Here is a 27,578-nt window from a genome sequence, read left to right as displayed (position 1 = left end):
GTTAAATGCATTGCAGAATTTTGGCTGTGATAGCAGACTGGACTTCCTGGTTACCAACATGAAACCTACGCTGAAGGTGACCCCAGGGCTTCTCGTCTAAGATGCGCGGTCCTAGAGGAATTGGATCTTCCAGAGCTTTCATCTCTGGAGACAGAGAAACAGCCATGAAAGTAGGTATGTGGGACCGGGCCACCAGTCCCTCTAGTTGGAGGCAAGAATCTCTTACGTCATCCTGAATTCACCATGGTACATAACCTTAATAACCATCCTTATGTAACCATTTCAGCCTTACATAACCGGAGTATCTAACCAAGTTAGATACTGTCCTAACTCACCGGGGATGACGGAAAGAAGATTCAGGACTGTAGGCGAGTTGTCCTGGGCGAGATGGGTAAATGTCAGAAGCAGGACTCGGCCCGGACAGGTAGGGACTCCTATCACAAGGAACTTTAACTTCCAGAGTCTGCGTGTCTTGCTTGTCGGTTTGGAACTTCTATCGGTAAGCTGAGACATCTTTCATCCAAGAGATAGGATGTGCAAGTTAGCAGAAGGGAGGAGCCAGGACAGATCACTGGGATGAGAACAGTGAGTTAAGGGAAGAGCAGGTGGGTGGTGATAATTGGCCATGGCGGCATAAAGCCTCGTCCACAGGGGCAGGAGTGGAAGGGAAAATGGGGAGAGGCGGGAGGCGCTTTGCCAGCAGTCCCCAGTGCCCCTTACAGCTGTTCTTAGCTGCAGAGTCTGTAGCTCAGGTGGCAGCGAGAACCCTGGAGGCCCTTTTGGCAACCCCTTTGACAAGACTGCCTTAAATTGAACTCTGTTCCTTGAGAGGGGAAGGGCAAGTCTGCAGGCCTGAGAGAGTTGTTTTCTCAAGAGCCTTTTCCCCAAAGCCTTGTAACCGAAATGAACCGTGTCAACCCCCTCTGGTAACTAGCTGATGAGAAGCACTTAGACTTGCATGCAGGGCTCTTTTCAAAAACTCTCCCCAATGAAAACACGTGGAAAAGAAAATTAATAGAGAGAATGTTAAAAGTGAAGCTTTAGTTTGGAATACATGCATCCGCACCGCATCTGAGAGACTGGTAGTTGGGATGCGAAGAGAAGCTGACGTGATGCTTGAAAAGGTTCACCGAGAAAGCTTATTTTGCAGGGCACTCAGGAGCAGAGACTTTGAAATGCTCTAGGTTGTGTTTCTCTACCACAGGAGCTCAGTCACTGTTATGCAAAAATCTAAGAGGGTTTTCAGTTCTGGCTGGCTGCTGGTTTGTCAGGTACGTTGCTATAAGACCGCCCCCCGCCCACAACCCGCCCCCACTGCCCCAGGTTGAAATAAAAGATGGAAAGAAATAATTAGAAAATAAGAGTTGCTTCAGTCGTGTCCGACTCTTTGAGACCCCGTGGACTGTAGCCCGCCAGGCTCATCTGGCCGTGTCATTTTCCCAGCAAGGACACTGGAATGGGTTGCCATTCCCTTCTCCAGGGGATCTTCCTGACCCAGGAAGATCCTGACCCTTCAAACCCGTGTCTCTTGCGTCTCCTGCATTGCCAGACAGGTCCTTTACCGGCTGAGTCACTGGGGAGGCAATTAGAAAATAAACAGCAAAAAAATAAAAAACCAACAGAAAACTTACTAGCTGCTGAGTACAGCTCTAGATACATATTATCACAACCCTCTGAGGCAGGTACTGTTCCACTCAGTGGGAAGCTGAGGCTGGATGGCTCTGCAGACTGGCCCGTGCTCTGCAGCTGGACTCCGTGCTCTGGACAGCTGGTTCTGTGGCTTCTTGTTGGGCACTTTCCCCTCCTCCCTGTCCTCCTGTCACTTCCCAGCAGTGGATGCTGGGCTGTTCTTAGCCTCCCCAGGAAGAATGTGAGCTCCCAGGGTCTCCTGCTCTGGTGGCTGCCAGTTAAAATTTTCATCTACAAAATGAAGATGGTTGTTGGTTCTAGGCGCCCTAGACAGGCCCAGCTAGCTCTGTCCTTCCAGGAATCCCAAACTCCTTTGATTATACTCAAAATGTCTACTGCTTGGAAAGTTATGTTATTGCCAGGCATTAAAAAGGCCAATAAAAAGCACATGTCAAATTTCAAGAAACATCAGTCTAGAGATGCTCAGACTGCCAGCCTCTCCCTGAGAAGTGGGAGAAAAGCTATTGAAATTTGGAAGTGAAGCCAGAACCTGCCAGTTATGATAAACAATTAAAGTAACTTTCTAAACCATCTCATTTTATGTTCCAAACCAGTATAGGCCATTGAGATGTTCAAATTCCAGAGGTGACTAGAGGTATGAATGCCAGTGTTGGAAAGAGCTGTACCCTTTGAAGGTGTCCTGTTCGTTAATCATGGCAAAGGGATTCCCAAAGTAAAATCAGTCTGCCATCAGGAACTCATTCCTAAATGATGACTTTGGGATGATATAGTGGCAAGGCACACAAACCTGAATGATACAGCCGGCTTTTGCAGTAATCCAAGTCCTCTGGCCACATGAATTTTAAATGACATATATGAATAGCTTGCCTCATTCATTCTTTCAGTTAATTTCTATTGAGCACCTTTATGCCAGGGACCAGGCTGGGAGCTGGAGACACACCTGTGAACAAGGCAGTCTCTACTCTGATGGAACTTGTTTAATTAATAACATAGTTCAGTTCAGTTCAGTTGCTCAGTCGTGCCCGACTCTTTGCAACCCCATGGACTGCAGCACGCCAGTGTCCATCACCAGCTCCTGAAGCCTACTCAAACTCATGTCCATTGAGTCGGTGATGCCATCCAACCATCTCAGCTTCTGTCATCCTCATCCCCCATCCCGTTCTCCCGCCTTCAATCTTTCCCAGCATCAGAGTATTTTCCAATGAGTCAGTTCTTCTCATCAGGTGGCCAAAGTATTGGAGTTTCAGCTTTAGCATCAGTCCTTCCAATGAATATTCAGATCCGATCTCCTTTAGGATGGACTGGTTGGATCTCCTTGCAGTCCAAGGGACTCTCAAAAGTCTTCTCCAACACCACAGCTCAAAAGCATCTATTCTTTGGTGCTCAGCTTTCTTTATAGTCCAACTCTCACATCCATATATGACTACTGGAAAAATCATAGCTTTGACTAGATGGACCTTTGTTGGTAAAGTAATGTTTCTGCTTTTTAATACGCTGTCTAGGTTGATCATAGCTTTTCTTCCAAGGAGCAAGCATTTTTAATTACTGCAGTCACCATCTGCAGTGATTTTGGAGCCCCCCCCCCCAAATCAAGTCTCTCACTGTTTTATAATTGTGATAAATGCCACAAAGAATAAGATGAAAGAGAACATATACCAGGATGACTCAAGTTAGTCTAAGAAGTCAGAGAATGCATCCTGGAGGAAGTGATATTTAAGGGGCGACCCATGGACAGAGGAGCCTGGTGCGCTGCAGTCCATGGGGTCTCGAACAGTTGGACATGATGCGCGTGAACCCATACGCACTTTAAGGGTGAGGAGGATGTAGCTAAGTGAGGGAGTGGGGGTGGAGGTGGGAGTGCAGAATGGACTCCAAGTACTAAGTAAAGGCTTGGATGGGAGGGGCAGGGGTTCCTGGAGAACTGAAGGCAGGCTGGTGTGCCTAGCATGGAGCAGATGAGACTGCTAGATCATGTGGCCTTTTTACACCACAGTGGATTCTGTCAGCCCCCTGGAGTCCATGAAGTATAGGAAAGTGGTCAGCTTTTTTTTTTCAGAAGCTCCAACTTTCGAGTTCAAACCTGGTGATCAATTATGTGGGCTCAATCTTTAGCAAGAACTCTATTTCACAGAACAGATAAGGAATTCTTACCACTCATCTCCAGATGCCCAAATCGTCCCAAGTATCTAACTACAGTAAGGCAAACCAGCCCGGCCCCCACAAAATAAACCAGGCAGGAGGTGTCAATAATAACATCTCCCCCATTGCACGGCAGATTCATGTGACTCCAACTTGAGCATTAGGCAATCACAAAATATCAGAGCCACCTACTGACACGGCCCGCCTCCTGCCCCAGTCTCAGGAAGGTAAAACCAGTGGGGCAGGTCCATGTAGGTCGCCATTTAATAAAACTTCAAATGCTCCACCTTGAAACCTTAAGCTTCTCTCAACATTTGTTCCCTTTGCAATCAGAACAGACTCACCCTGGTCTGGGAAAATACTCAAACTCTCCCTTGTTGCATTCAGCAGATTGCTGGTTTTCAGAATTCCCAAGTGCTTTGCAAACGATAACTGAGCCTTTCCATACCCTGGTAAGAAGGCATATTTTCACTCTATAGCTGAAGAAAAAAGTTGAACTCAAAAGACAAATACAATGTCCAGTGTCCAGTGGGGGAGGAATTATACCACTGGGAATCTCATTCCTCCCCGAGGCTCCTCATAAACCAAGCAGAATCATGGCTGGCAGGGACGATTCTGGGTGTTTAATACTAGTGCTCAGTGGAGGCTTGCTCCCCTTCCTCCTCCACTTCCTTCAGAAAACCTGGAGAAACTGCATGTTAAGGCTCCAGCTAGAAGGTCCTTATGTCTGATTCACACTGGATTCCCCTTAGAGCTGGAGCCTGTTATGTCTCTGACACAGCCTTTTAATATGAAGAAAATGATGTGATTCTAAGACGGTAGCCCTGTTTCTTCCTTCTGCCTGCACCGCCCCCAATCTTCCAGTAGCCCACTGTGGAGATGGTACACATCCGCAAATAAAGAAAACACCTTTCCTCAAAAAGTATCTTGGCCTTCTTTCAAATTTATCATTTCTAACAGAGTTGACTCCCTGAGAATCAACACGCACATTCTAGTCTCCTTTGAATTAAGAGTCTAGCCTGAGGGGTGTTGCTGGGATTGTCACTTTCTGACAGTGACCCACCCTAAATAGGTGTTGACACCCAGAGGAGGGCAGGGGGCAGCCAGTACGGAGACATGGTTAAGAACACAGATTGTGGAACACAGATTGCGCCATCGTTTACTAGCTGTTTGTCTTACAAGGAAGTGTCTTAACCTCTCTAGGCCTGTTTGTTGTTGCTTAGTTGCTAAGTCCTGTCTAACTCTTTTGCCACCCCATGGACTGTAGTCTGCCAGGCTCCTCTGTCCACGGGATTTCCCAAACAAGAATACTGGAGCCGGCTGCATTTCCTCCTCTAGGGGATCTTCCCGACCCAGGATCGAAGCCGTTGTCTCCTGCCTTGCAGGCTGATTCTTTACCGCTGAGCCACCTGGGAAACCCAAAGCCTCAGTTTCCTTGCCAGTAAAATAGGGATAGCAGGGTTGTGGTGAGGAGAAATGGGACAATACATACAAAGTGGATAATCAACGGAAGATCCTCCATAAAAGGTAACTGTTAATACTGCTCCCCTAGTGGATGCTGCCTTTGGAGGGCATGTCCTCCACTGGTAAAACAAGCAGCAGGGGCTCCTGAACCAAATACTCTGTGTTCCCACTTCCTAGAGTCACCGGCAAGTAACGTCTCTGTCCCGGGAAGATCTATTACCTTAGGGCATCAGAGAGAACTGTTGTGGGATTTCTTTTTCTTTTCTTTAAAAAAAAAAAAAAAAAAAGAAAAGACAATTAAGAGCTTTGAAATGAGACAAAGGAAAAACGAGCAACAGAACTGCAAAGTTAACATTTTTATTGAACTGAAATCGGTGCAGAACAACAGGGGCCACCACAGCTGCTGAGCTCAGTTAACAACTGAAGAGTCCCTGCGACATCCTATCTTCCTAAAATGGTTTGGGTGGAACAACCGAAAACAGCGTAGATATATATGTATAGATTTTTTAACACTTCAAAATATTTTGAAATGAGCCTCATAGCCTTGTTCAGTTTTCAGGTTCCAGAGGACATTGACAACATCTTCTGTTGCCTTCATTTAGTTGTCAGTTAATATCTTTTCCCAAGAGGTTCCTCTCAAAGCTGGCTGTTGATTCTTCCCCATCCGGTACAGAAGAGAAGGATTTAGTAACACTTAGGCAAGTGATACACTGTAAGAACCTTAAAAGTAGTAAAGGCAAAAACCACACATATGTGACTCAATACTCACGGGGCCAGCAAGACAAGGAAACTGGCTGGAGAGTTTCAGTCAAGTTCCAGAAGCAAAGAACGCACTAGGGGAAGGGGCAAGGCAACCAAGCAGAGGGTCGGAACTGATGGACCGTTTGTGTCTAAACCTCATTTCAACACCTTGCTTCAAACATGAAAATATGCATTTGTTTGACAGAATAAAGTGAAATATTTTAAGGGGAAAGAAAACTCCTATAAAGGTTAAAAGATCAGTCAGAGATGAAGGAAGGTTAATACTGGATTTTTATAATCAATGCCTGCAGCAATGATATAAACTGATGACACCAATTGCTTCTGTGAGAGCAAGTTCTGAACATTCATCTCTACTGAGTATTAACCCCTCTCAAGTATTCCAAGGGAAATACATAACCAACAAGGCAGGAAGTGAAATCCTCACATAAAACAAAAAAACCACATCTAGTTGATGCTATTTTTGGTTTATATTAAATCAGCTGTCATTCATTCTGGAGTTAATTTATGGGTGTTGGTAAAAATCTTCAAGAGTGCTTCAAATTATTTCAGGTGAAATGTGATGAACAAATAATAACTCATTGTCTCATCTTGACAATGCTATTTTACACTTACCTATTTCTCTCAAAAAACAAAACAAAACTGAACCGAAATAAAACCTAAATAAATTCTACCAGAGTAACTACATGTCCACCCATTCCTGCAGCAATTATTTGAGAGAATCTAAAAATCTTGCAGTAGGAGATGAAAGATGGTTATAAATATAAATATTTTAATAGGCCTATGCCTATCTTTAAAAGAGATGCAGTCTCAGGTAACAGCAGATTCAGAGATTTACAACTCTCAAATTTGCAAGACAGACAGATACACATTTTGCAAGGATCTGCCCAATGTACACAACAAACATCTAAATTAAGGCTTTTATAGGTAGGTGGTCAAGTCTATGGGCGTGCAATCCTGGATTTTCAGAAAGCATCTCCAGCTTCCATTGTTACCCAATTTGTAAACCAGAAGACGTGCTGATGGAGGTGGGTAGGAGCTCCGAGGGACAACAATTAACCAACTGGAAGGCTTGCCTTATTTGTAAACAAGTTTTAAAGTAAGGGCTGGCAGTGAAACAATTGAGGGTGCCTCATATGATGTTAAGAGGAAAAGTGATTTGCATCTGCTGAGAGATGAGCTTAAAAAAAAACCCAGCTGAATTTCAGTTCAAGACCTTGAGATTTAGAGACCTAAATGTTTAGAGTCGCTTCCAAGCCAAAGGTTCTCAGACTTTAGCTTGCAGAAGTCACCTGGAGGATACTTATGAAAATGTGGCTATGTGGGCCCCATCTCCAGAGATTCTAATTTGGGGATGCAAGTGGCCCGAGCACCTTGCTTTTGAGAAACACCACTCACAGCAAGTAGCAGCACACAGCCTTTGATTAAAAGGCCATGATGTCTAAGAAATGACCTCTGTGAGGTCATTACCTATGGAAGAATCCCTCAGGAGACTCCACCATAATGATGTGAGGACCAAGTTTATCCCCAGTTAAGTTTCTTTTCCTATTTTTTTCCCCCAACTGAAAGTTTGATATCAATGAACACAATGATTGTACCAATTCTGAGGTAAAAGGAAGAGCACCAGGGATCTCAATGCTTAAAAAAAAAAAAAAAAAATTCAAATTCCCTAGGAGGTCCATGCTATGTAGAAATCAAATTTCTGTGGTAATATATTAGTTATAGTGCACAGGGCCTTGTTGTAGTCTTTGTAATAATGTACTTTTACCATATTATTTACTCTTTCCTGTTAATGTTTTGGAACTCCAAAGACAAAATTCCATCTACATGTTCTCTCAGGTTTTTTTGGATACCAGCATTTTCTGGTTTATGATACACAACGAAGTTATATATTTTTTTGGATGCTGGAGACAAACATCTTTATTAAAGATACCACCAAAATTTTGGCAAACATTTCAAAACATATTTGTAAACATAATGCTTCCCTTTTAAACTGGCAGCACTTTGAAAAACAATACGATAAGACAACACAACTTGTATCAACATTAGTTCAAAATCCTTATATTTTTGACCACATAACTTATGTTCCCACATGATAAAACAAATGATAGTTTAAATCAAAGTCAACAGATAAACTCCATGAAATGAAAGTTTGTGCTGTTTGATGAATCACAGTATGTTATGGTTAAATATATCCGCTCTGTTTTATATTCCTGGCACCCAGGATGAAAAAAAAAATCTTTAAATATACATTTCATGTAGGTAATAGCTTCTTAGCATATCTCTCTTCAAAAAATACTTTATAGCAGTATATAAATAGATTACCTACACATTTCATGTTATAATTTTGCCCCAAAACTATAGATCTGTTTCATTTTCATAACATATCAATTTTGCCCAACATTAATAAAGCTGACAAACTGTTGAAATGGAAATGCTTTTTGTCTTCCATGACAGAAGTAGCAATTTGACAGAAAAATAAAACAAAACACCTACAGTAACACTCATCAGTTGTTTCACCTGAGCGTTTGGCCGACTGAGAGTAGCAGCTTTTTTCCTCCATGCACGCTCACATCCACACCACCTCTGCACACACACAGGTCGCGCACACGCGTTCAGACGCTGGTAGGCCACAGTGTACTTCCCACTGCCCTAATCAAATGGGAAGCAGTGTAGCTAATGAGTAACCACACTAGGTACACAACTAGCAAACACCTTAAGGCAACCATTGCAATGGGGGGTTAACTTGCAGGGTGATCACTGTTCTAGATCAAGTCAGCCTATATATACACGTGTGTATACAGAGCTATACACGTACTCACACACCTTTCTATTTCTTAACCCTCCAAAACAATGTTTTAACTTTTTTTTTGTATTTTGTGCAAATTTCTAAATGTTCTACCATTTAAGGCAAAGAGTTCGCATTAAGAAAGGTCAGAAAATAGGCTTATGTTTATCCAAAAGCATTTCACCTTGCATGTTACTGCTTTTTTTTTTTTTTAAACATACGTAACTTTGAAGTATGGACACTGGATCCCCAATATCTAAAAAAAAAAAAAATCATTTCTAATGACAAACACAGTTTTTAAGGAAAAAAGTTGATTTGAAGTACAGACACTGGATCCCCAATATCTAAAAAAAAAATTATTTCTATTGACAAACACAAGTCTTAAAGGCGAAAAAAGGACCAGAAAAAGCAGCTTCAAAAATGCAAGGAAGCAAAGTAAAATGGAAAAACAAGGAAAAAAAAAAAGGTAACTCAAGTTTACTAATACTGAAACTTTCAACAGGCAAAGTTTCATTTTTTAGAATTTTGAGAGCAACTCATTTGGAATTTTAAATAAATAAGCTTAAGTTTATTCACATCTTCTGGTCCAAGCAGAGCTCTAGTGCCATGATTCTGCTTGCTGTTGGTCAAATTCACCTATTAGTCTTTTGATGTGAGCTAGCTTGTTATGAAGATACTCGCATCGGTATTTTTCTTCGTGGTAATTGGGACTAGACTGTGGATGAAAAAAACAAAACAGGAGTAAGACTATGGAATTTGTAATACTTTCTCAATGAGGTCAGAAAACTAATAGTGATGATACCTACCTGCTTTATCTTCTGATATTCTTGTAAAACTTCTTCATGAACATTCTAGAAAAGTAATAATTAGAAATCAGAAGAGAACTTTTTTTTCTTTGTGGTATAAACAGATAACTCGCAATGGCAAGGGTGTGGGAAATATTAATGATGGAATGTAACTTGGTGTACTCTTAAAGGAAGGCAGTTTAGCAATTGCCATTAAGACTGCAAATGCAAAATGGACTCAGCATTTATACTTTTTTCAGATTACTTGGACCTGAATGAAATGACACATGTTCAGGGCTACTTGCAGCAGCGCTGTTGTGTAAAGCAGAAGAAAGTAAACACGGTCTAAACGTCCACTAGTCCATACAAAGGAATCCTAAGAGGCCATTAAAGATGAGGGGAATGCTGTATGTGCTTACATACAAACGTTCTCTAAGATATATGTTGTTCAGTGAAAAAAGCAAAGTACAAACAGTTTTATATAGTTTGGTATCATTTGTTTATAAGGGAGAAACAAAATATTATGTTCTGAGAATTTTTAATGAAATCAGATAATGTAATAAAATATCTTAACTTACTGGAACATAAGACAATGGTGTATCTTATTGATGATGACATCTTAGGTTCAGTTAAATATGGTATATTTGTGAATTTACTTGTGTATATCTTATAATCACACAGCCTTCTGAAAGAATACACTGGGAACTGGTAAAACTGATTTCCTCTAGGGAGGAGAATTGAGTTGCAAGGGAAAAGCTAACCTTTATGTACCATATGACCTGATATACTATGCATCTAAGCAGTTTCCAAATGCTTATATTTATTTGTTCTGCATAGCTCTAATCATCTCACTCTATGGATGGGACTTTGAGTATTTTCAGGCAAGCAAGTAACCCTCCCAAGGTCACACAAGTAGAGCAGAGGTAGGAACCAAATGCAAGCCGCCTGGCTTTGGAGCTTGCTCCTAACCATTAAGCAATTCTTAGAATTACATTTTAGTTTAAATATAATTGTGGTACCCTAGTAAATAACTATACAGAAGAAAAAAAAAAAAAAACCCCAAAACTCCTAACCACTGTATCACTAACTTCTTGCACTGCCAACCGCCCACTGCTTTGGCTAAGTCTTCTATTACTTTAGGAAGCTTGCTTAAAAGATGAAGGCCCACAGATAGAAGACACAGTGAATCTCCAGGGCTTCCTTGATGGCTCAGCTGGTAAAGAATCCGCCTGCAATGCGGGAAACCTGAGTTCGATCCCTGGGTTGGGAATATCCCCTGGAGAAGCGAAAGGATACCCACTCCAGTATTCTGGCCTGGAGAATTTCCATGAACTGAAGAGTCCACGGGGTTGCAAAGAGTTGGACACAACTGAGTGACTTTCACTTTCAGGGCATAGATGCTTTTTTTCGTGTAGGTTCCTGCTGGAACAACAGTGGACTATGATGGAGATACCATTTGTGGCTGTGAAGTGCGACAAACTTATCTGTTCTACACAAGGAGGGGAACTCCCATTTATACCAGTCCTTTGGCTGAGGGCTCTAAGAACACTGTGGAGACAGGTCAGGCTTCTCCTGCTCTGTGTCAGCTGTAGTAATACTACCAATTAAGGTAGTCAAGTGAGAATGGATTAATACCTGCTAACAAATGTCAGTAGCTGGATTAGCTGGAAGCACCCAGCTTTTCTTCACTTAAACCCCAAACCTGAGTGGTCTTAGGCTCCCTTTAATATTCTATGCCAGACTGAGGTTTAAAATAAATAAATTTACTCAAAATGGTAATTTTGGAAATAGCATCAGATAAGCTGAGCACCAAAAAATTGATGCTTTCGAACTGTGGTGTTGGAGAAGACTCTTGAGAGCCCCTTGGACTCCAAGGAGATTCAACCAGTCCATTCTAAAGGAGATCAGCCCTGGGTGTTCTTTGGAAGGAGTGATGCTAAAGCTGAAACTCCAGTACTTTGGCCGCCTCATGCGAAGAATTGACTCATTGGAAAAGACCCTGATGCTGGGAAAGATTGAAGGTGGGAGGAGAAGGGACGACAGAGGATGAAATGGCTGGATGGCATCACCGACTCGATGGACGTGAGTTTGAGTGAACTCCGGGAGATGGTGATGGACAGGGAGGCCCGGCGTGCTGCGATTCATGGGGTCGCAAAGAGTCGGACACGACTGAGCGACTGAACTGAACTGAACTGATAAGAACTATAGTCTGAGTTGAGTAGGTAACGCAGTCAAATACGTTGATGAATCCCAAATCCAGCTTTTCGTTTTTTCCTATTTAGTCATCTGTATTTTTCTCAGTACATGTTATGTCATGGGAAGTATATAAGTATATATTATACATTTTATACACATTATGTAAAAATGGTGATTTTTTTTTACATTGGAGGAATTAGAGGCTCATTGTGTTACTTATTTTTAAGAACTATTTCAAATATTTATTTTCCTAGCTAATTCTAAGTCAAGGCCAAAAGCTGCGGAGAGGCTGGTCTGTGAAAGGACCTGCTCTGAAGGCTAGCAGGACGTCTGGAGATGGGCAGGGCAGAGAAAGGAAGAAGGCAAAATATGAAGACAGTCCACTGAGGAACACATGTGTTTACCTGATACTCTTTTGAGCCTGGAGAAAGGCGTTTTCGCTGTGCATCCAGTTTGATAAATCTTCTAGCCACAGTCTCCATCCTGGCATGCAAGGCCCTATATTCATCATACTCAGCGTTGAAGTCATCCTTGTAATTCTGGCGTTGCTCATAGGAGACGATGGCAATATATTTTCTAATAAGACAAAAGGTAAATGGAGAGGAGCTTTGAACAAACACGATGCACAATATTGAAACCAAATATTTGGAAACCACATCTGTGCGTTGTCTCCCTAGGTTGAGTCCCATTCTACCACTGCTTGCGGCCTGCCACTCCTTCAAAGACCTTCCAGGTGAAATTATCCCAGGGCAGAGTTTAAAAACCTCAGTGAAGGAAAGTAAATGTGGGGAAAAAAAAAAAAAAAACCATGGTGGCAATGGAATTACAGTGCAACTAGAAGACAGCACTCACACAGAGGGAGCTTCCTAAAGTTTTCTGTACTCGAAATAACTGACTACCACGCTAGCGCAGAGGCCAGCCCGTCTGTTACGAGTCATGTGGAGAGAGCAGGGCTGGTGGGGGACCGTGAGACCCGGGGAATGTCAAAGTCCCCAAGGGCTGAAGGCCAAGCTCTCTCCAGACCCGCTGCCTTAGGAGAGGGAGTCTCTGCCTTTGGCCTTTCACACCTGCTGCCAGCAAGGTGCCTGGGGCCGTTCCCTCTGCGCCTCTCCTCCCATTTCTGGCAAGGCAAACATAAAATACAAAAGGGGGATTGTTTTACCATTAAAAAAAAAAATAAGAGAGTAGGAAAAATAAAAAAGGGGAAAAAAGGAATAATTCTCTAGTTCTTTTCAAACATTTACTGCCATACTATGTGTAACAGAAAGCCAGTTTATACTATCAGTTTATTTTTTTAATAGAAAGGCTACAGATATTTTACTTCAGGGTGTGAGGATCTCTAGGGACCTAGAGAATGAAGGTCGTCTTCCCAGTGTCAGTCTGTTCAGTGGTGGTGAGTAAATCAATAATATTAAAATTTATATCATTTGTGGATCGGGGTCTTTGCAGTCTGTGCTCCTGTCATGGGATGCAAAATTCCCTTGATTTTTTGAGATAAAAACAGATTTTAAAGCAATTTCAAGCAGGAGCTTCAGGGTGCCCTGGGGGTACACATCTATTCTTTATTGAAGAAGATTTTGGGAGTTCAGTCCTCTCAAGAATGGTTTTAGACAATCTCACCAGTTTTGTTTAAAATGTAAAATAGCACAGATGTCTATTTGCAAATGTGAGAAAAGTGATGCAGTGAGCAACCTTAATATCCTCATTAATATTTTTATTCATGCTGAGTTAGACCGTGTGGAGGTTTAATTTTCTAAGTGTAATTGAGACAGTGGTAGTATGCTGATTTAAAGGCGCCCTGCTAGTGGTACTTGCTATAAAAGGAACCTTACCAGCCAAGCAGTGAAGCCATCCTCTCTAGAAAGGTTCCTGGGAATAAGCATTCATAAGCAAAACAGCTTAGCTGAAACTCAGGTTCCATTTGTTATATAAAACATTTATCCCACTTTCTTCAAAATCATACCCGAGGCCACACCCTCCTTATTTAATTTAATTACTCCCTCAGGGAAAAAAGTACCAAAGTGGCCAGCAGTTGTGTTGCTATTATAGAAGATTATTTGGTTATACTGACATTTTAATGAAAAGTATTTCAATATTTTCAATAAAAATTGTTACGGTTCTGCAGTTGGCTCTTAATATAGTGATAGAATAAAATGTTAAATACTTTGGGTAAGTCACAACCACAATCTTATTAAGAAGTGTCCATATTATAAAAAAATTAGGACTGTTGTGGTTCAGTATAAATTATTCAGAGGCTGGTCATTAAAGGTTTTATAGGATGTTCTTTTGGTTTTCTTAAGAAACAGGTTTAAGTTCTATATTTTTAGTGATTTTTCTGAAATTCCATGCTTTATCACCATTTTAAGAAGATTTGCAATATTTATATAAGATAGCTTTGGTTAAAATAAATGCTTAAGTAAATTAAGCAATCATGGAGGTTATATATTTTCATGATTTTTAAAGGAGCTAGAAAATGACAAACATACAGAAATGCACTGAGGCAGATATTTGCAGCAACCATCTGTAGATCAGTAAATTAAAAACAACTTTAAGTACATAATTAATTGCTTAAGTTGACAAAACACAGCAACACTCTGAATACATGAGAGAAAGGTTAGAATTACTTTTGAGTCTCCCCACATGATTTTGTCCTATGTAACAACTATACAGCAGTATTACTATTGTATAAGAGGAATTCAAAATCCATCGAAAGAGAATGAGAGCACAGTACTGCAGCTGTTATTTGAGGGGGCCACCTTTCACAAGACTTGAAAGGGAATGCATTTGGAGAGGTGACCCCCCCACATCAGTGGAGCCAGGCACTGTCCCCCATCCATCCCTGACTGGGCCAATTCAGTGGCAGCAGCTTTTCCAACCCCCCACCCCACCCTGGCCCCAAACACAGACTTTTAAGATGAGAGAGTATTCAGCATGGTTTCCTGGATTCCTTTTAGTTAAGAGATGATAACCGGCTTATCATTCCATGCTGTATCATCCCCAAATAAGTATAGCTTTCACCACTACTGTTAAGCAAAGTGGCACATTTTTAGTGTAAAATGTTTTCTACTCTGGCAATGAACGTCTCATGAGACACGGAGCACCACACCACAGTTTAACTTTGTGCACCATGAGACGCTACTGATAGAGAAACAAGGGTCATACAGCCCAGGCTCCATTTTCCAGGCTCCATGTAAACTCTCTTAATTTTCTAAGCTACTGGTGAGTAAATCTGTGTGTTCTTTCACTCTCCATTTTTCTAGACTCTTGCAACTTAATTATTTTCTTCTTACAAAAGCCTTTTGAGTCTGTAAAAAAAGAAAAAAGCTAGAATTATGTGTCCAAGTTATAATTTTTATGATGACCAGTTATAAGAAAGTCCCCAGCTTAGCATTTAGCAACTTGTCACAACAAGAAAAACATTATAACTAGTATTAGAGCGAAATGAGCAAATTTTACTGCTCTCTCCTCTTAATTTTATGGCACAGCTTAATTTAAATCAAAAGCCATCTATCTCTAGTTTGTATTAACTGCAGAGGTTTAAGCACTTTGTCAGTAATAAACTGTCCCTTTGCGGGGGCGGGGGGCCCAAATGAGTGACTATGCACTGATAGACTGTCAGCTTTGAAGAGTAAGATCCCTGAAATCTTTCATAATCAAACGCTTGGCCTGGCCTCAGAACAAAGGACAGGCTTCTCTATACTTAAAGGCCACTGAACAGAGCTCAGGGCAGGGGCAGGCACAACCTGTTGAAGCCGACAAGAGTGGACTGGGGACGAACGGCTTAATGGGAGCCTTTCAATTGCAGGGGTGGCTCCAGGACTCTATTTCTGGAAAGTCTTACTGTTCTGATTTGCAAATTATGGGAAAAGAGTTTGTAAACTTTCTAAAATTGAACAGTTCTCCCCCACTGGCAGACATCTGAACTTACATCAAATAATCTGGGAGTTCAATTGTTGAAGAAGGCTCCGTGGAGGCAGTGCAATCCTCTTTAACTCCTGCAAAGAAAAAAAAAATTTTTTTTCAAGCGTTCACCAAACAGTATGGTTACAAAATGCCTATAATTCTAAAATAGATCAGAAACATCTGGAACACTTTTCCTCAAATTCTATTCTTCCATCTCAATAAGCAACAGTGAGCAAGGAATACAATTGAGCACGAACAATAGAGGCCCTGTGACCAGCTCCAGCAGAACCGACGCCAGGCATTGAAAGCACCCTGGCTACTGCAGTGTCTGCACAATAAAGGAATTCCATCTTAACCCAAGGTCAATCTCCTATTCTTTCAACAACAGTTGTGGCATCTGCCCAGCAATTCAAAGACTGTGGTGGCAGATGCAGCCAGACAATGGGAGATACAAATTTTATATCAACATCTACTTTTCGAAGGATTCAAACAAGGCAGATGAGATAATGAAGTCAGGTAGCAGACTGCTTCAATCAGTGTATTTTTGCTGCTATTCTTTTTGTATGCAGACAGTGCAATTGGGCAGGAAGTTTTCCCATCAATTTAAAGTAATTTAAAATGTTATTAGTGAACAATTTACACTCCTGTAATCTCTAACCCTGATAGTACTACATGGCTTTTTTCTTAGGAGGCCAAAATAAATAGATAAATCAAGTGCCAGTCACTCAGAACTATGCTGTGAATCCCTCAGTATTCCATTTGTTTGAATGTACCATTTCCAGAGGGTATGTTTAGATTTTTTATTAGGGTAATTTTTTTTATCATTCAAAGTAGAATTAAACTAGTAACTCAAACCCAAGCCCTGCCTGCTGGCAAAACATACATGTTCAATATAAAACAAGAGTGAGCATTTAATAATTTCTTGGTTTAATATTTTAAAGGACAAAGCACACTAAACAAATTATGCAGACTTTGTGGACTTACTGTGTGTGCCTATCTGATTCAGGCTTAGGTAAAAGCTTGTTTTCACAACAGCCTGAGTCTTAAAGGAAAAGGCATTGAGTGCTTGTCGCCTGGCTTCTCCTTTGCCACAGACATCAGATAAATTCCAATGGGTGCAGAGCATGTGGGTCTGAATCGGTCCTCAGTTTATGATAATCTCAACTGGCTGGTCCATCCTTAGTGAAGGATTTAGAGACTAGGTCTGCTTCTCTTGGCTTCCAAGTGGGAAAATAGTCAACCTCTGCTGTAGGACTCAACGTTCTGGGATCCAGTCCTCCCAGCAGATGCCTCTGTCTCGGGATTACCTTCTGATGGTGGGAAGTGTGGAGTGGCTCACTGAGCACAAAGTTTCATTATTCTCTTTTCTTTTCTTGATCTGGCAACTTCAAGTATGATAGTGTTTGAGGAGAAAAAGCTTACAGCTGACTCTTGGGCTACTATACACTACCACGCTGATCTAAATATTTCAACAGCCATGCTTTGATGAGCAATATACTCAATCCACGTTAGTAAAGGCACTGATTCATACTATCCCCATAATCTAAGCTTCTTGTCTATGGTTAAAATGGTCAGTTAAATCTAAGTAGTACAGGCTTTTAGTATCATGGGCGAATCACATAAAGATAAAACTCCTTAAAGTCTAATCACTGAAGTACATTTTCTAAAGTTGTATTTTTCTGGGGAATTTTACCTTAGTTATGCTAGGTTTAAAATTGGTAGCAGTCCTAAATGATGAGTATGGATCTTCTCTATGCTGGTGTGTAAGACATTACGTTTTAAATATATGGAGTAAGAGAAATCTAATTGTGTCATTAGGTTTTAAAGATTGCTATATGTTAGGTAAGCAGTGTTTCTACTAACTGTTCTTCAGAGGTAAAGCATGATTTTAGGCTTCTTTGGGTCTCTAGATATTTGACTTTTAAAGCTTCCAGAAATGGTTAAATTTATTAATAACAACTGATGCTAGTTTACTCAAACAATGTTCTGAAAATTGGGGGGAGGGGGGGAAGAAAAAAACCCCAAATCTATCAAGCTAGTCACCAACAGCCTTGCACAAGACAAATTGCTTTCAGTCTGAATGAAGATGATGCTACGGATCTCCACATGTAATTTTACCTCGCCTGTTTTATAAAGAATTGGACATTTCCCCTGTGCTATTATTAATTAAAGCAAGGTTGACCCTGTTTCTTTGGCAAAGAAGGAAATGAGTATTTTTGTTGCTAATTGTGTGTCTGGTTAAATCAGTTCAAGAATGGCATATAATAGGTCACGTTGAGGTTGCACAATACTGTGACAGCTCTGGAGAAGAGCAACAAAATCCACCTTCTCAAAGGGGGTCCCTGGAGGACCAAAGGTCATTTTCAGATGTCACCATCTTATTAATAAATACAGAAAACCATGGTTAATAGTTGGCTAAGAAGAGACAGAAAGTGACTACTGTAAAATGGAAGAGAAAGAATCTTGCTCCAAAGGACAATACTAAAATTAATAACTAAACAGCAGGTCATTTGATAAAAAAGCATTACTAATTCTAAACAGCACACTCTCACACTCAGCACAGTCCCCTCTTCCTGTTCATTTAACCCACAGAGTTGGGTTTTTACAAACGCAAAATACCTTCATTGGAATCCGGATTGGAGTCGTTCAGCTTGGCAATTTCCTCTTCTCTTTTAAGGTCCTCTTCCTTTTCCTCAATCATCTCAATGTCTTGCTTTTTTATTTGGTCCTTTTCCTTGTGTTTTTTAGACTTCTTCTTGGACTTTTTGTGAGACGAATGGTTTTCTTCCATAGGCTTTGGACACTTTAGTAGAACTGAACCAGGGGGTAAGGTTTCCAGAGAAGTCCTAGAGGTATATTTGTCTTGCTGGTCCTCATAGATACTACCATCTTGACTAAAACTGTCAACAGGTAGGTCTTGAGTCCCCCGGCCTTCTGGAGTGCTAGGGGAATTGGAGTTAGAATTTACAGTCTGAGGCGGGTTGGAGACAGGCAGGTGGGTTGAAGGCAGCGGTGGAGGCGTGGGGATGGCAGCTGCTGCAGGGGGTGGCGGGAGGCCTGCAGTGGACTTTTCACTGGTGGGATTCAAATGGCCGTTCAATGTTGGCGGCACTCTATTTGTCAGGTGAGATATTCGAGCCTTTTTATTCATTAAAGGATCAATGAAATCTGAATCCAAAAGCCGTTTCTAGGGGTGGTGGTGAGGGGGAACAGAGAAGAAAAAAAAAACAAATGAGCCAGTTTGCATTAAAATGTAATACATGTGTCACTTGTTACCATATGAACTGAGTAATTTTATTCATACTTAAATTTATAACCAATTTAAATTCACCACCAGTATCGTGTTAACTATTTTCTGAGCTTAAGCCACAACCTACAATAAGTTTTCATGTCTAGTGTAAAAAAAACAGAATCTGGAAAATATGGCTTTCTTTTTTTTTTAATTAATTAATTTTTTTGACTGCACTGGGTCTTAGTTAGGGTATGTGGGATCTAGTTGCCTGACCAGGGATCAAACCTGGACCCCCTGCATTGGGAGCATGGAGACTTAGCCACTGGAACACCAGGGAAGGCCCCCTAACATGTTTCTTGAAGAAATATATCAGATTATACTTTCTGATCATGCAACCCCACCCCCAGTTTCTTGAGAGACTGCTGCTGCTGCTGCTGCTGCTAAGTCGCTTCAGTCGTGTCCAACCCTGTGAGACCCCATAGACGGCAGCCCACTAGGCTCCTCTGTCCCTGGGATTCTCCAGGCAAGAACACTGGAGTGGGTTGCCATTTCCTTCTCTAATGCATGAGAATGAAAAGTGAAAGTGAAGTCGCTCAGTCATGTCCGACTCTTTTCGACCCCATGGACTGTAGCCTACCAGGCTCCTCCATCCATGGGATTTTCCAGGCAAGAATACTGGAGTGGGTTGCCATTTCCTTCTCCACTTGAGAGACTAGGCCAATTTATGTGCATTATATCACTCAGGAAGTGTATTAAATAGAGGTGGCCTCCTCCTTCTGCTGGCCACAGCTGACCTACTTATATTCAGTGAGAACCTCCTCTGAATATAACCAACCATTATTGGTTGTCAGAATCAACAGGGGTAGGAACAGGGCAACAAGCCTACACTTACTTGAGCTCTATGAATGTGCTAAGATGCTGCAGTTACAAGTATTTTGGCTGTTACTTATTATTTCCCCTGTCTTAAGATGGGAACAACCAGCACCTTCAAAAGAGTTTCTCTATAAATCTCTATCATTGCTGAAACACTATCCACTTCCTCCCTGGCCTCCCCTTAAATATATCTCTTCACTGGATTAGAAGATAAGTCTTAACAACTGGTCCATAAAAATAATATGGAATTTGTTTCAAAAAAGTAAAAAAAAATCATGCTAATATCATCCTAATCCAGGAACAACAATAACAGTATTTAAAATAAAAAGGGAAGTCAGTGAGTTGATCCCCATTTCTGTCCCATCTCCCTAAGCCTCAGGAGGGGGCCTCAGGGACAGGAGCCCTCTGTCTACAGCACTGGGGGAGACAGGTTGGTCTCACCGCTAGTCCCAGAGACCTGAGAGCATTCGAGGCGGTCTGAGAAGCAGGTGGGCTTGAACTCTTATGCTGCTCAGGATCTCCACACCTTCTTCCAACTGAATCTTTTGGGGGAAACTCTAAGCTGGAATGGAGTCTAACTGGAATAGTCTGATTGGGATCTAGTCAAAAAGTGCTTTGAGAAAACATATATGGAAACGGCAGAACTTTTTATTTGCTTATATATTCAATTTTCTCTAAAATTTAAGACTTGATATAGGGCTGAAAAAATATTGTCTTCTAGTTAGTGATTAAATGGAAAACTAGACAATCTCAACAAAATGAAAACTTAAAGAACCGCATAGCAAGGTAGACGTTAAGTACCTTAATGACAAACAGTGCCATGTAGCGGCAAAGAGTTCTGGGTTGGGAGCTGGGATCTGAATTCTAGAGTGAGCTGTCTGAGCTAGTCACAACTTGCTATGTGACTTTGGGTAGGGAGGCTACATAGCTTTTTCTGGGTCTCATTTCTCTTACGTGCAAATCGGACAACCTGAAAAAAATGGTACCTAAAGTCCATTTCAGGGCTATGATTATATAAGCTTATGCAGTACCTGAGGAGAAGATGCAGGGTCTCTACTAGAACATACAGGAGATTCTGAGCGGCTGGTGCTGGCAGCATTCTGAGATGGGTTTAATTTTCTGTAAAGCACACACATGCCCCAGTTAGGGAGACAGTTTTCAAATGTTCATGATAGAAAGCCTACCCTTGCTTCTTTTTTTCCATCTCAACCCTAAACTAACAATGACTAAAATAATTACTTATTTGCATCATTTTTAAAGGCAGGGGAAAAAAAAAAAAAGAACTTACCTTGAGAGTACTGACTCTAATGACCGTCTGTCTATTTCATTGTATCCAGGCCAGTCTCTCTGAAGCTCTTTAAAAACATAATCCTTTAAGGTATATGACAGGTCCTTAGGATTCAGATTGGCTACCTGGAACATGGTGTGAAAACAGAACATTAGATCTTTTTGCGATTTCCTAGCCTAAAACAGGCAATCTTTTGGATTTATACCAAAAATAACTCCAAAGGGACTGCTAGCTTTGCATATGCCAGATCTCAATAAATACTGTTTGACTTCACTTGGGGAATTAAATAAAACTTTATATGCATATTTAAATTTTTTTTTTCCTGGATGGCTGCTGTATGTTAAATAGTAATTATACCATTATGCAAAAAGTGGAGGAAGGTTTTTTTTTAATATTTTTTTTTCCCTAGTCAAAGGAATCTAAGACAGTTTTCTTAACAACTTCATTATTTATTTCTGGCTATAACTCCATTGGGGCTTTCCAGGTGGCTCAGTGGTAAAGAATCCACCTGCCAATGCAGGAAACGCCGTTCCATCCCTAGGTTGGAAAAATTCCCTGGAGAAGGAAATGGCAACCCACTCCAGAATTCCTGCCTGGAAATCCCATAGTCAGAGGAGCCTGGCAGGCTAGTCTGTGGGGTTGCAAAAGACTTAGGACTTAGCAACTACAAAGCATTAACTCCATTACTTTTGAGTCACCATACAAGTCCTTGACCACTTGTGTTAAGTAGAAATCAAACAGTGCCTATATGCTGGTTTACAAAACTTTCCCTTCAGTGATCAACAGAAATTATCTTCATAAATAGTATCAGTTCTGATGATCTTTTTTTAATTTTTAAATTTATTTACTTTAATTGGAGGCTAATTACTTTAAAATATTGTATTGGTTTTGCCATACATCAACATGAATCCTCCACAGGTGTACATGTGTTCCCCATCCTGAACCAGTTCTGATGATCTTGCGTGTCATCTTCTTGGCTTGCTAAGCTTGCTCCTTATAGCTGCCAGTACTCCTGAAGAACCACTTTTTCAAAATCCTTGAAATTCCCCCAAACCAATAAATGGAAACAGAAACCAAAACAACCCCCAAATTACTGTTATTAGTCAGCCAGTTTATTTGCAAGTGTAATCTTTTCTTATCCTCTAACTACAATTCCTTGTGCGTCCAGGCCCAGGCTCCATTAACAACATAAATGTATGGATTCAGGGGCTGAACCAAGAGTCATTTCCAAGGCTGGCAGAGAGGTATTCTTTTATTTTCCTACTGGAATGGTCTTTTTAAAGAACTTTACTTCTTTCCATGTCTTTTAAAAGTACTATAAATTGTAATAGATATTTTATGCTTTTCTCACAGCTCAGCTGAATACTAACAATGTTGATATACAGTAGAAAACAATAGACTTCTCTTAAAATTTAAAAATAAAATGAGATACAACTAGATTTCTCAAAGTGGAATAAATACAATGATTTTACAATTTACAATCTGCTAGCTCCTAATTTGTAACTCCAGCTTCAGTTGCCCTCTGGCCCAGACCCTTACATGTAACTACCTACTGAATCTCTGTCTCCATTTGGGTATGTCTCACAAACATCTTCCAAAGAGAGGGCGTGTAGACAGGACTCCTGAGCCCCTGCACACAGGCGTTCCTTTTCCTTTGCTCCCCATCTCAGTCAGTGGCTCAGGATCCATTCAGTTGCTCCATTTTGTTGTTCTGGGGCAAAGTCCAGGAACTGGCATTTTTAAAAAAGCTCCCTAAGGGATTCTAATCTGCAGCTAGGACTATGCTGCAGATCTAGACTATGCTCTAGATTCTATCAGATAGTCAGCAGCAATGGCACTCACGTCTCACTTGCTCAGGAAGTAAGTACACCTACATTTAAAAATTATATACAAATACACGATCACATGCCCACTGACGCACATCAGTAGCAGCCTCTGTGTGAACTGCCTCTGCCATCTTTTTGCCTTCTCATCCTCTAACCTACGAGGCGATTTACAACCTTTCTGAAAGTTCAGCCATGAATTATTTGGTGACTTATAACCTGAACCTCCCTCCTTCTCTAAATAAAAAACTGAACGCACATAACTATACCTTCATTCTCATTCATTCTTTCATCCTGTCTCTTGAGCTCTTCAAATTGCTATTTGACAGATGGATTTAAATTAAGTGTTTTCAAAAAGTACTCAAATGACTTAATAAGATTGTTGAGATTGCTCAAGATATCTTGGGGACTGGTTAACCCAGAACTGAAGATTATGATTTTACTCTTTCATGATATTTAGTATCATGACATGAATATAAGAGAAAATAGATGAAAAACAGACTTAAAAAATGTTATTCCTTGAATAATAGACGGAAACCTGAAGGTGTATTTTATTTTTTAAAGATGAAATTTAGGAACTTTGAAAATGTTACTGCTTTAGAAAAAAAGAAAGCAGACGTGATTTACAGTGGATTTGAATGCTAACCAACATTTATGACCCAAAGTCATTCTGAAAAATACAGGAAGTTACAGCCTGAAGAACTGTTGACTTTAACAAAAGTAATGACCTACATTTATACGTAAGCTTGTTATTTTACGGTAACTGATCAGAGGTAATACTTAACACATTCATATCCTTTAATGAAGATAGGTGACTGATTTCAGCATATCCAATGGTAGAAAAAGGCCGAGTATTACACACAGAAAGAGCATGCAGGGTAAGACATTCACAATTATTTAGTAAGTAAAAATATTCTAGCTTATACCAACCAAAGACCAATAAAATACACTTATAACTTCATCTACATAAACTAGTAAAAAGTATGGCAATAGTTTAGTACATTCAGTACTAAAAGCAGACAGCAAAAACTTATTTTAAATGGAATTTCAAGCAAAATTTGTTTAATCCAAATGAAGATAATGACTTGAAACTTTTTTTCAATCATTCAGAAGCCTCTAACTTATAAAACCTAGTGTAGCTGTCCACATTTCAGTTAGTTTTTCATTAAATGTTTAAACCAAGATGAATTTAAGCTAATGTTCATATACCATTGATCAAAACGATCCTGAAATTTCTCTAACTCAATAATAATGATAACAAGCCTTCTTAAATGATCTCCCCAACAAGACGGTGGGCAGACGGAACTCTCTCCAGCTCTCCTCACCTGCTGCAGAACTGCTCCAAGGGAGTTTTTGTCTTTCTGATTGACACCGTCTTTCTGCAGTCGGGCCAGCAGCTCAGGCTTCTTATAGGCCTTCAGTGCCAGCAAGTGAATCACCCTGTCCCGATACGGCCGCTGAGAGACACTGTTGCTGCTGTGTGTCTTGCGAATCGTATTTGCAGGGTTCATGGGGGTTGACCTTTTCCTTTCAGGCACTGCATCTGAAACAGCTTGAGGAGCTTTCCGAATTTGCACTCTTTTCCCTAAAGTCCAGCAGAAACGACATTGTTAACACACTTGCACGCAGTAACATCATGAGCATCTCAATTTCCATGACTCTGATTTAGGCATCTTTTCATTTCTGGAAGGAATAAAGACCTCATATTTCAGCTTTTGTTTTATAGAAAGATATGCAAACTGAAAGCATTCTGAATAAATGGCCTAAAATATAGATTTGGAATTTTCTGATAGAATCATTTATTGGAATAGATAAAACTTATAGAAGCATTTTGGCCACTTAGCTACACAGCAACACACTGGACATTTTAAGGCTGTAGGCATTTGATGTTAGGTGGAAATAATTTCCATGCTCACCTGTGCTACTTATGGAACTTAAACCTACATATTGTATGTCGTTTCTCTGACAGACATGAATACAATGAACTTGCTAAATGTGGAAAATATGTTTGTCTCACTAACGACATACTCTCAGCTGAGTTCAGTCATTAGCTTAATTTCAGATTAAGAAGCCACGAAGAGAAGAGGCAGTCATAATTTGGGGTCAACCTTCACCAGGGTATTCACGAGTCATACTGCTTTTCAACAGAGCACAACAAACTCTGAGTCAAAAAACAAACAAAACCAACCAACCAACAACACAGTCTCAGCAGGCCAGACAATCGGATCCCTTCTCTGTGGTGCTGAGGCGACCCAGGCGAGTTAGAGGAGGGGAGCGGTGAGGGGAGGCCCTCACCCCAGTTCTGCACAGGCCAGTGCCATGCACACGATCAGCTCACTGTCTGCTGAAGCTTGACCGTGACCCGTGTGTGGCAAGCGGCCGCTTCTAGAAAATACTGCGGGCTATGTGGATTCTCCGTGTGGGGGAGGCCATCAGGACATGGCTGGTCACTGACAACACCTGGTGACCATTCCTTACAGAAGAAACAGAAATGAGAATGAAGCTTGGCTGACCCTCACTTTATGATTTCTGAGGTGAAATCTCAGAGTTCATTACAAAAGCCTCCAATTCTATGCCCTTGGGTTAAAGAGAAGGAAGAAGCGGTAATGACAGCCAGCGTGGAGCAACTGCACTAGGGCCAATCCTAGCAAGTAGAGACAGCGGGGAAGCAGGAGCGGTCTCTTCTGTGTGCCCTTGGGTGAAAGCAGCGTTGTGGCGCAGGAACTTCACTGAAAAGCAGTCCTGTCCCTGCTGGGTCCTCAAGGCCTGGCCAGAGGGGCTGTTTATTTGATGTAATCCTACCTAAAGGAAAAAGAATGATCTCACTGGCTCTTACATTTCTTTATAATCTGGACATAACCAATTGTAAATATCAGATCAAAATACTGACCAACAAAGGAACCCACATTAAAGGGTCACTGCCCAGGGATAAGAGAAGCTATTAAATTAAGGAACAATTAGGGTTTGGAGGTGGATTCAGACCTGGTTTCTGTATTTTTCTTCAGAGATAGTTAGATCAGTGTCAGATGCGCAGGGCACTAATATTTATCTTGCATCAATTATGGGATGAGGGTGGGGCACTGTGCTAAGAACTTTACATATATAATATAGTCTCACACTTAACCTGATGAGGGAGGCACTGGTCCCATTTCACAGATGAGAAAAGTAGAGTTTCAATGGGATAATCTCCAAGAGTAAAGTGCTCATTTAGTATTTGCAAGTTTCTGTGATTAATACCCAAGGTTTCCTACTTGTGCTTCTTTTATTGGAAAGGTTTTACGAACAAATGCCCAATGTCTATTCTTGATTCATGTTGGGCTGCCAGCTTCCTGTAAACAAAGCTATGGCTGCTTTGTCAATCAGATTTTGATGGCTCACAAAGTGAACTGATCAGCAGAGTATCAAAGTGAATGATAGTAAGAAAACAAGCTGATGGCAGAATCAAGGTGGCTCGTCCTGTGTTTTCCCACATTACCAGGCTGCCCAAGTTTGAAGACACCTTGAAATTTCTAATATGGCAACTGCAAACTTTCCAACCCACCACTTCTCAGTTGCAACAGTGTTAACAAATAGCACTATTCCTTGAAATTTTAATAGGAATTTGTGGAAAGAAAGAATAAAGGTCACCAAAGTTTAGGAAATGATATAAATTCCACACTCCCCTCCCCCTTGAAACCTGCTTAACTTCCACTTCCCCAAACCAAGCTGACTGTGGATCCCTTTCCCACACTCTTTGGGGAGGGGGAGGGGCAGAGGATGGTTTTTAGCTAACTCACACTACCATGACTGGTGATTTAGAATGAATTCAGGCCAGCAAAGAAGGTAAATAAAAATAAAACCAAAAACAGGACTATCACTGTGTTGCAGGCTGCCCGACCTCTTCTGTAGGTCTGACCAACCTCTGGTCCCCAGTCTCAGGAGAGCCCCCAAGGTCTCCTGAGTTTACCCCACCCTCCCTGACGTGGCTCCCCAGAGGGCAGCCAAATAAGGCAGGCTCACTCTGACCTTAAGAGGGGTCTAAGTATGATGTCTGACAAGAAATTAGGATCTGGTTAGGGACACGACAGAGATGACTTCCCTGGTGGCTCAGAGGTTAAAGTGTCTGCCTCCAATGCAACCCGGGTTCGATCCCTGGGTCGGGAAGATCCCCTGGAGAAGGAAATGGCAATCCACTCCAGTATTCTTGCCTGGAGAATCCCATGGACGGAGAAGCCTAGTAGGTTACAGTCCACGGGGTCGCAGAGTTGGACACGACTGAGCGACTTCACCTTCCCCTTCACCTAGGGACACGACTGCCTTGGAGTCTCAGCTGGGATGGAATGCTCGACTATCATCAGTCCTTGAGTCTCCTGCCCGCAGAAACTCACTTCACCTTTACCTCATTGAAACAGCCAGTCGCAGGGTAACCCATTTCTTTCAAATGATGAAAGAAGAATGGAGCCACACTGGGCCATGGGGTTTTACACAAAAGTCACTGGCTCCCCGCCTCCCCATCAATTTGTGCCAATTCAACCAGGAAGGAGTCCTTTGATTTAAGGGAAGACAGGCTACAGACGAAGAAAACATCAGTATTGTATGTAAGCAGTTACAGAATTGAGATGCCAAAGTTAAAAAAGAAAAAAAAAATAAAGTAAAATAGAGCACAAAATGTCAGGTTCAAAGTGGGCAGAAGAAAGGC

General features: G+C 41.2%; 1 protein-coding gene across 1 annotated transcript in view; it reads right to left on the bottom strand.

The window, feature by feature from the left end:
* Nucleotides 1-5,594: 5,594 nt before the first annotated feature.
* ELL2 (elongation factor for RNA polymerase II 2) overlaps nucleotides 5,595-27,578 on the bottom strand; it is a 76,049-nt gene continuing 54,065 nt past the window's right edge. Inside the window, exons 5-12 of the mRNA XM_040241484.1 lie at nucleotides 24,226-24,485; nucleotides 21,078-21,202; nucleotides 20,821-20,908; nucleotides 18,304-18,871; nucleotides 15,710-15,776; nucleotides 12,186-12,357; nucleotides 9,607-9,651; nucleotides 5,595-9,515 (exon numbers count right to left, since the gene is read on the bottom strand). Coding sequence (XP_040097418.1) covers nucleotides 9,399-9,515; nucleotides 9,607-9,651; nucleotides 12,186-12,357; nucleotides 15,710-15,776; nucleotides 18,304-18,871; nucleotides 20,821-20,908; nucleotides 21,078-21,202; nucleotides 24,226-24,485 — 1,442 coding nt within the window. The 3' untranslated portion in view covers nucleotides 5,595-9,398. The remainder of the gene's footprint in view (nucleotides 9,516-9,606; nucleotides 9,652-12,185; nucleotides 12,358-15,709; nucleotides 15,777-18,303; nucleotides 18,872-20,820; nucleotides 20,909-21,077; nucleotides 21,203-24,225; nucleotides 24,486-27,578) is intronic.

Source organism: Oryx dammah, unplaced genomic scaffold (genome assembly GCF_014754425.2).
Source record: "Oryx dammah isolate SB20612 unplaced genomic scaffold, SCBI_Odam_1.1 HiC_scaffold_5, whole genome shotgun sequence".
NCBI classification, from domain to species: Eukaryota; Metazoa; Chordata; class Mammalia; order Artiodactyla; family Bovidae; genus Oryx; species Oryx dammah.
The sequence above is the reverse complement of the archived record's forward strand: the minus strand, read 5'-3'. Positions and strand labels throughout refer to the sequence as shown.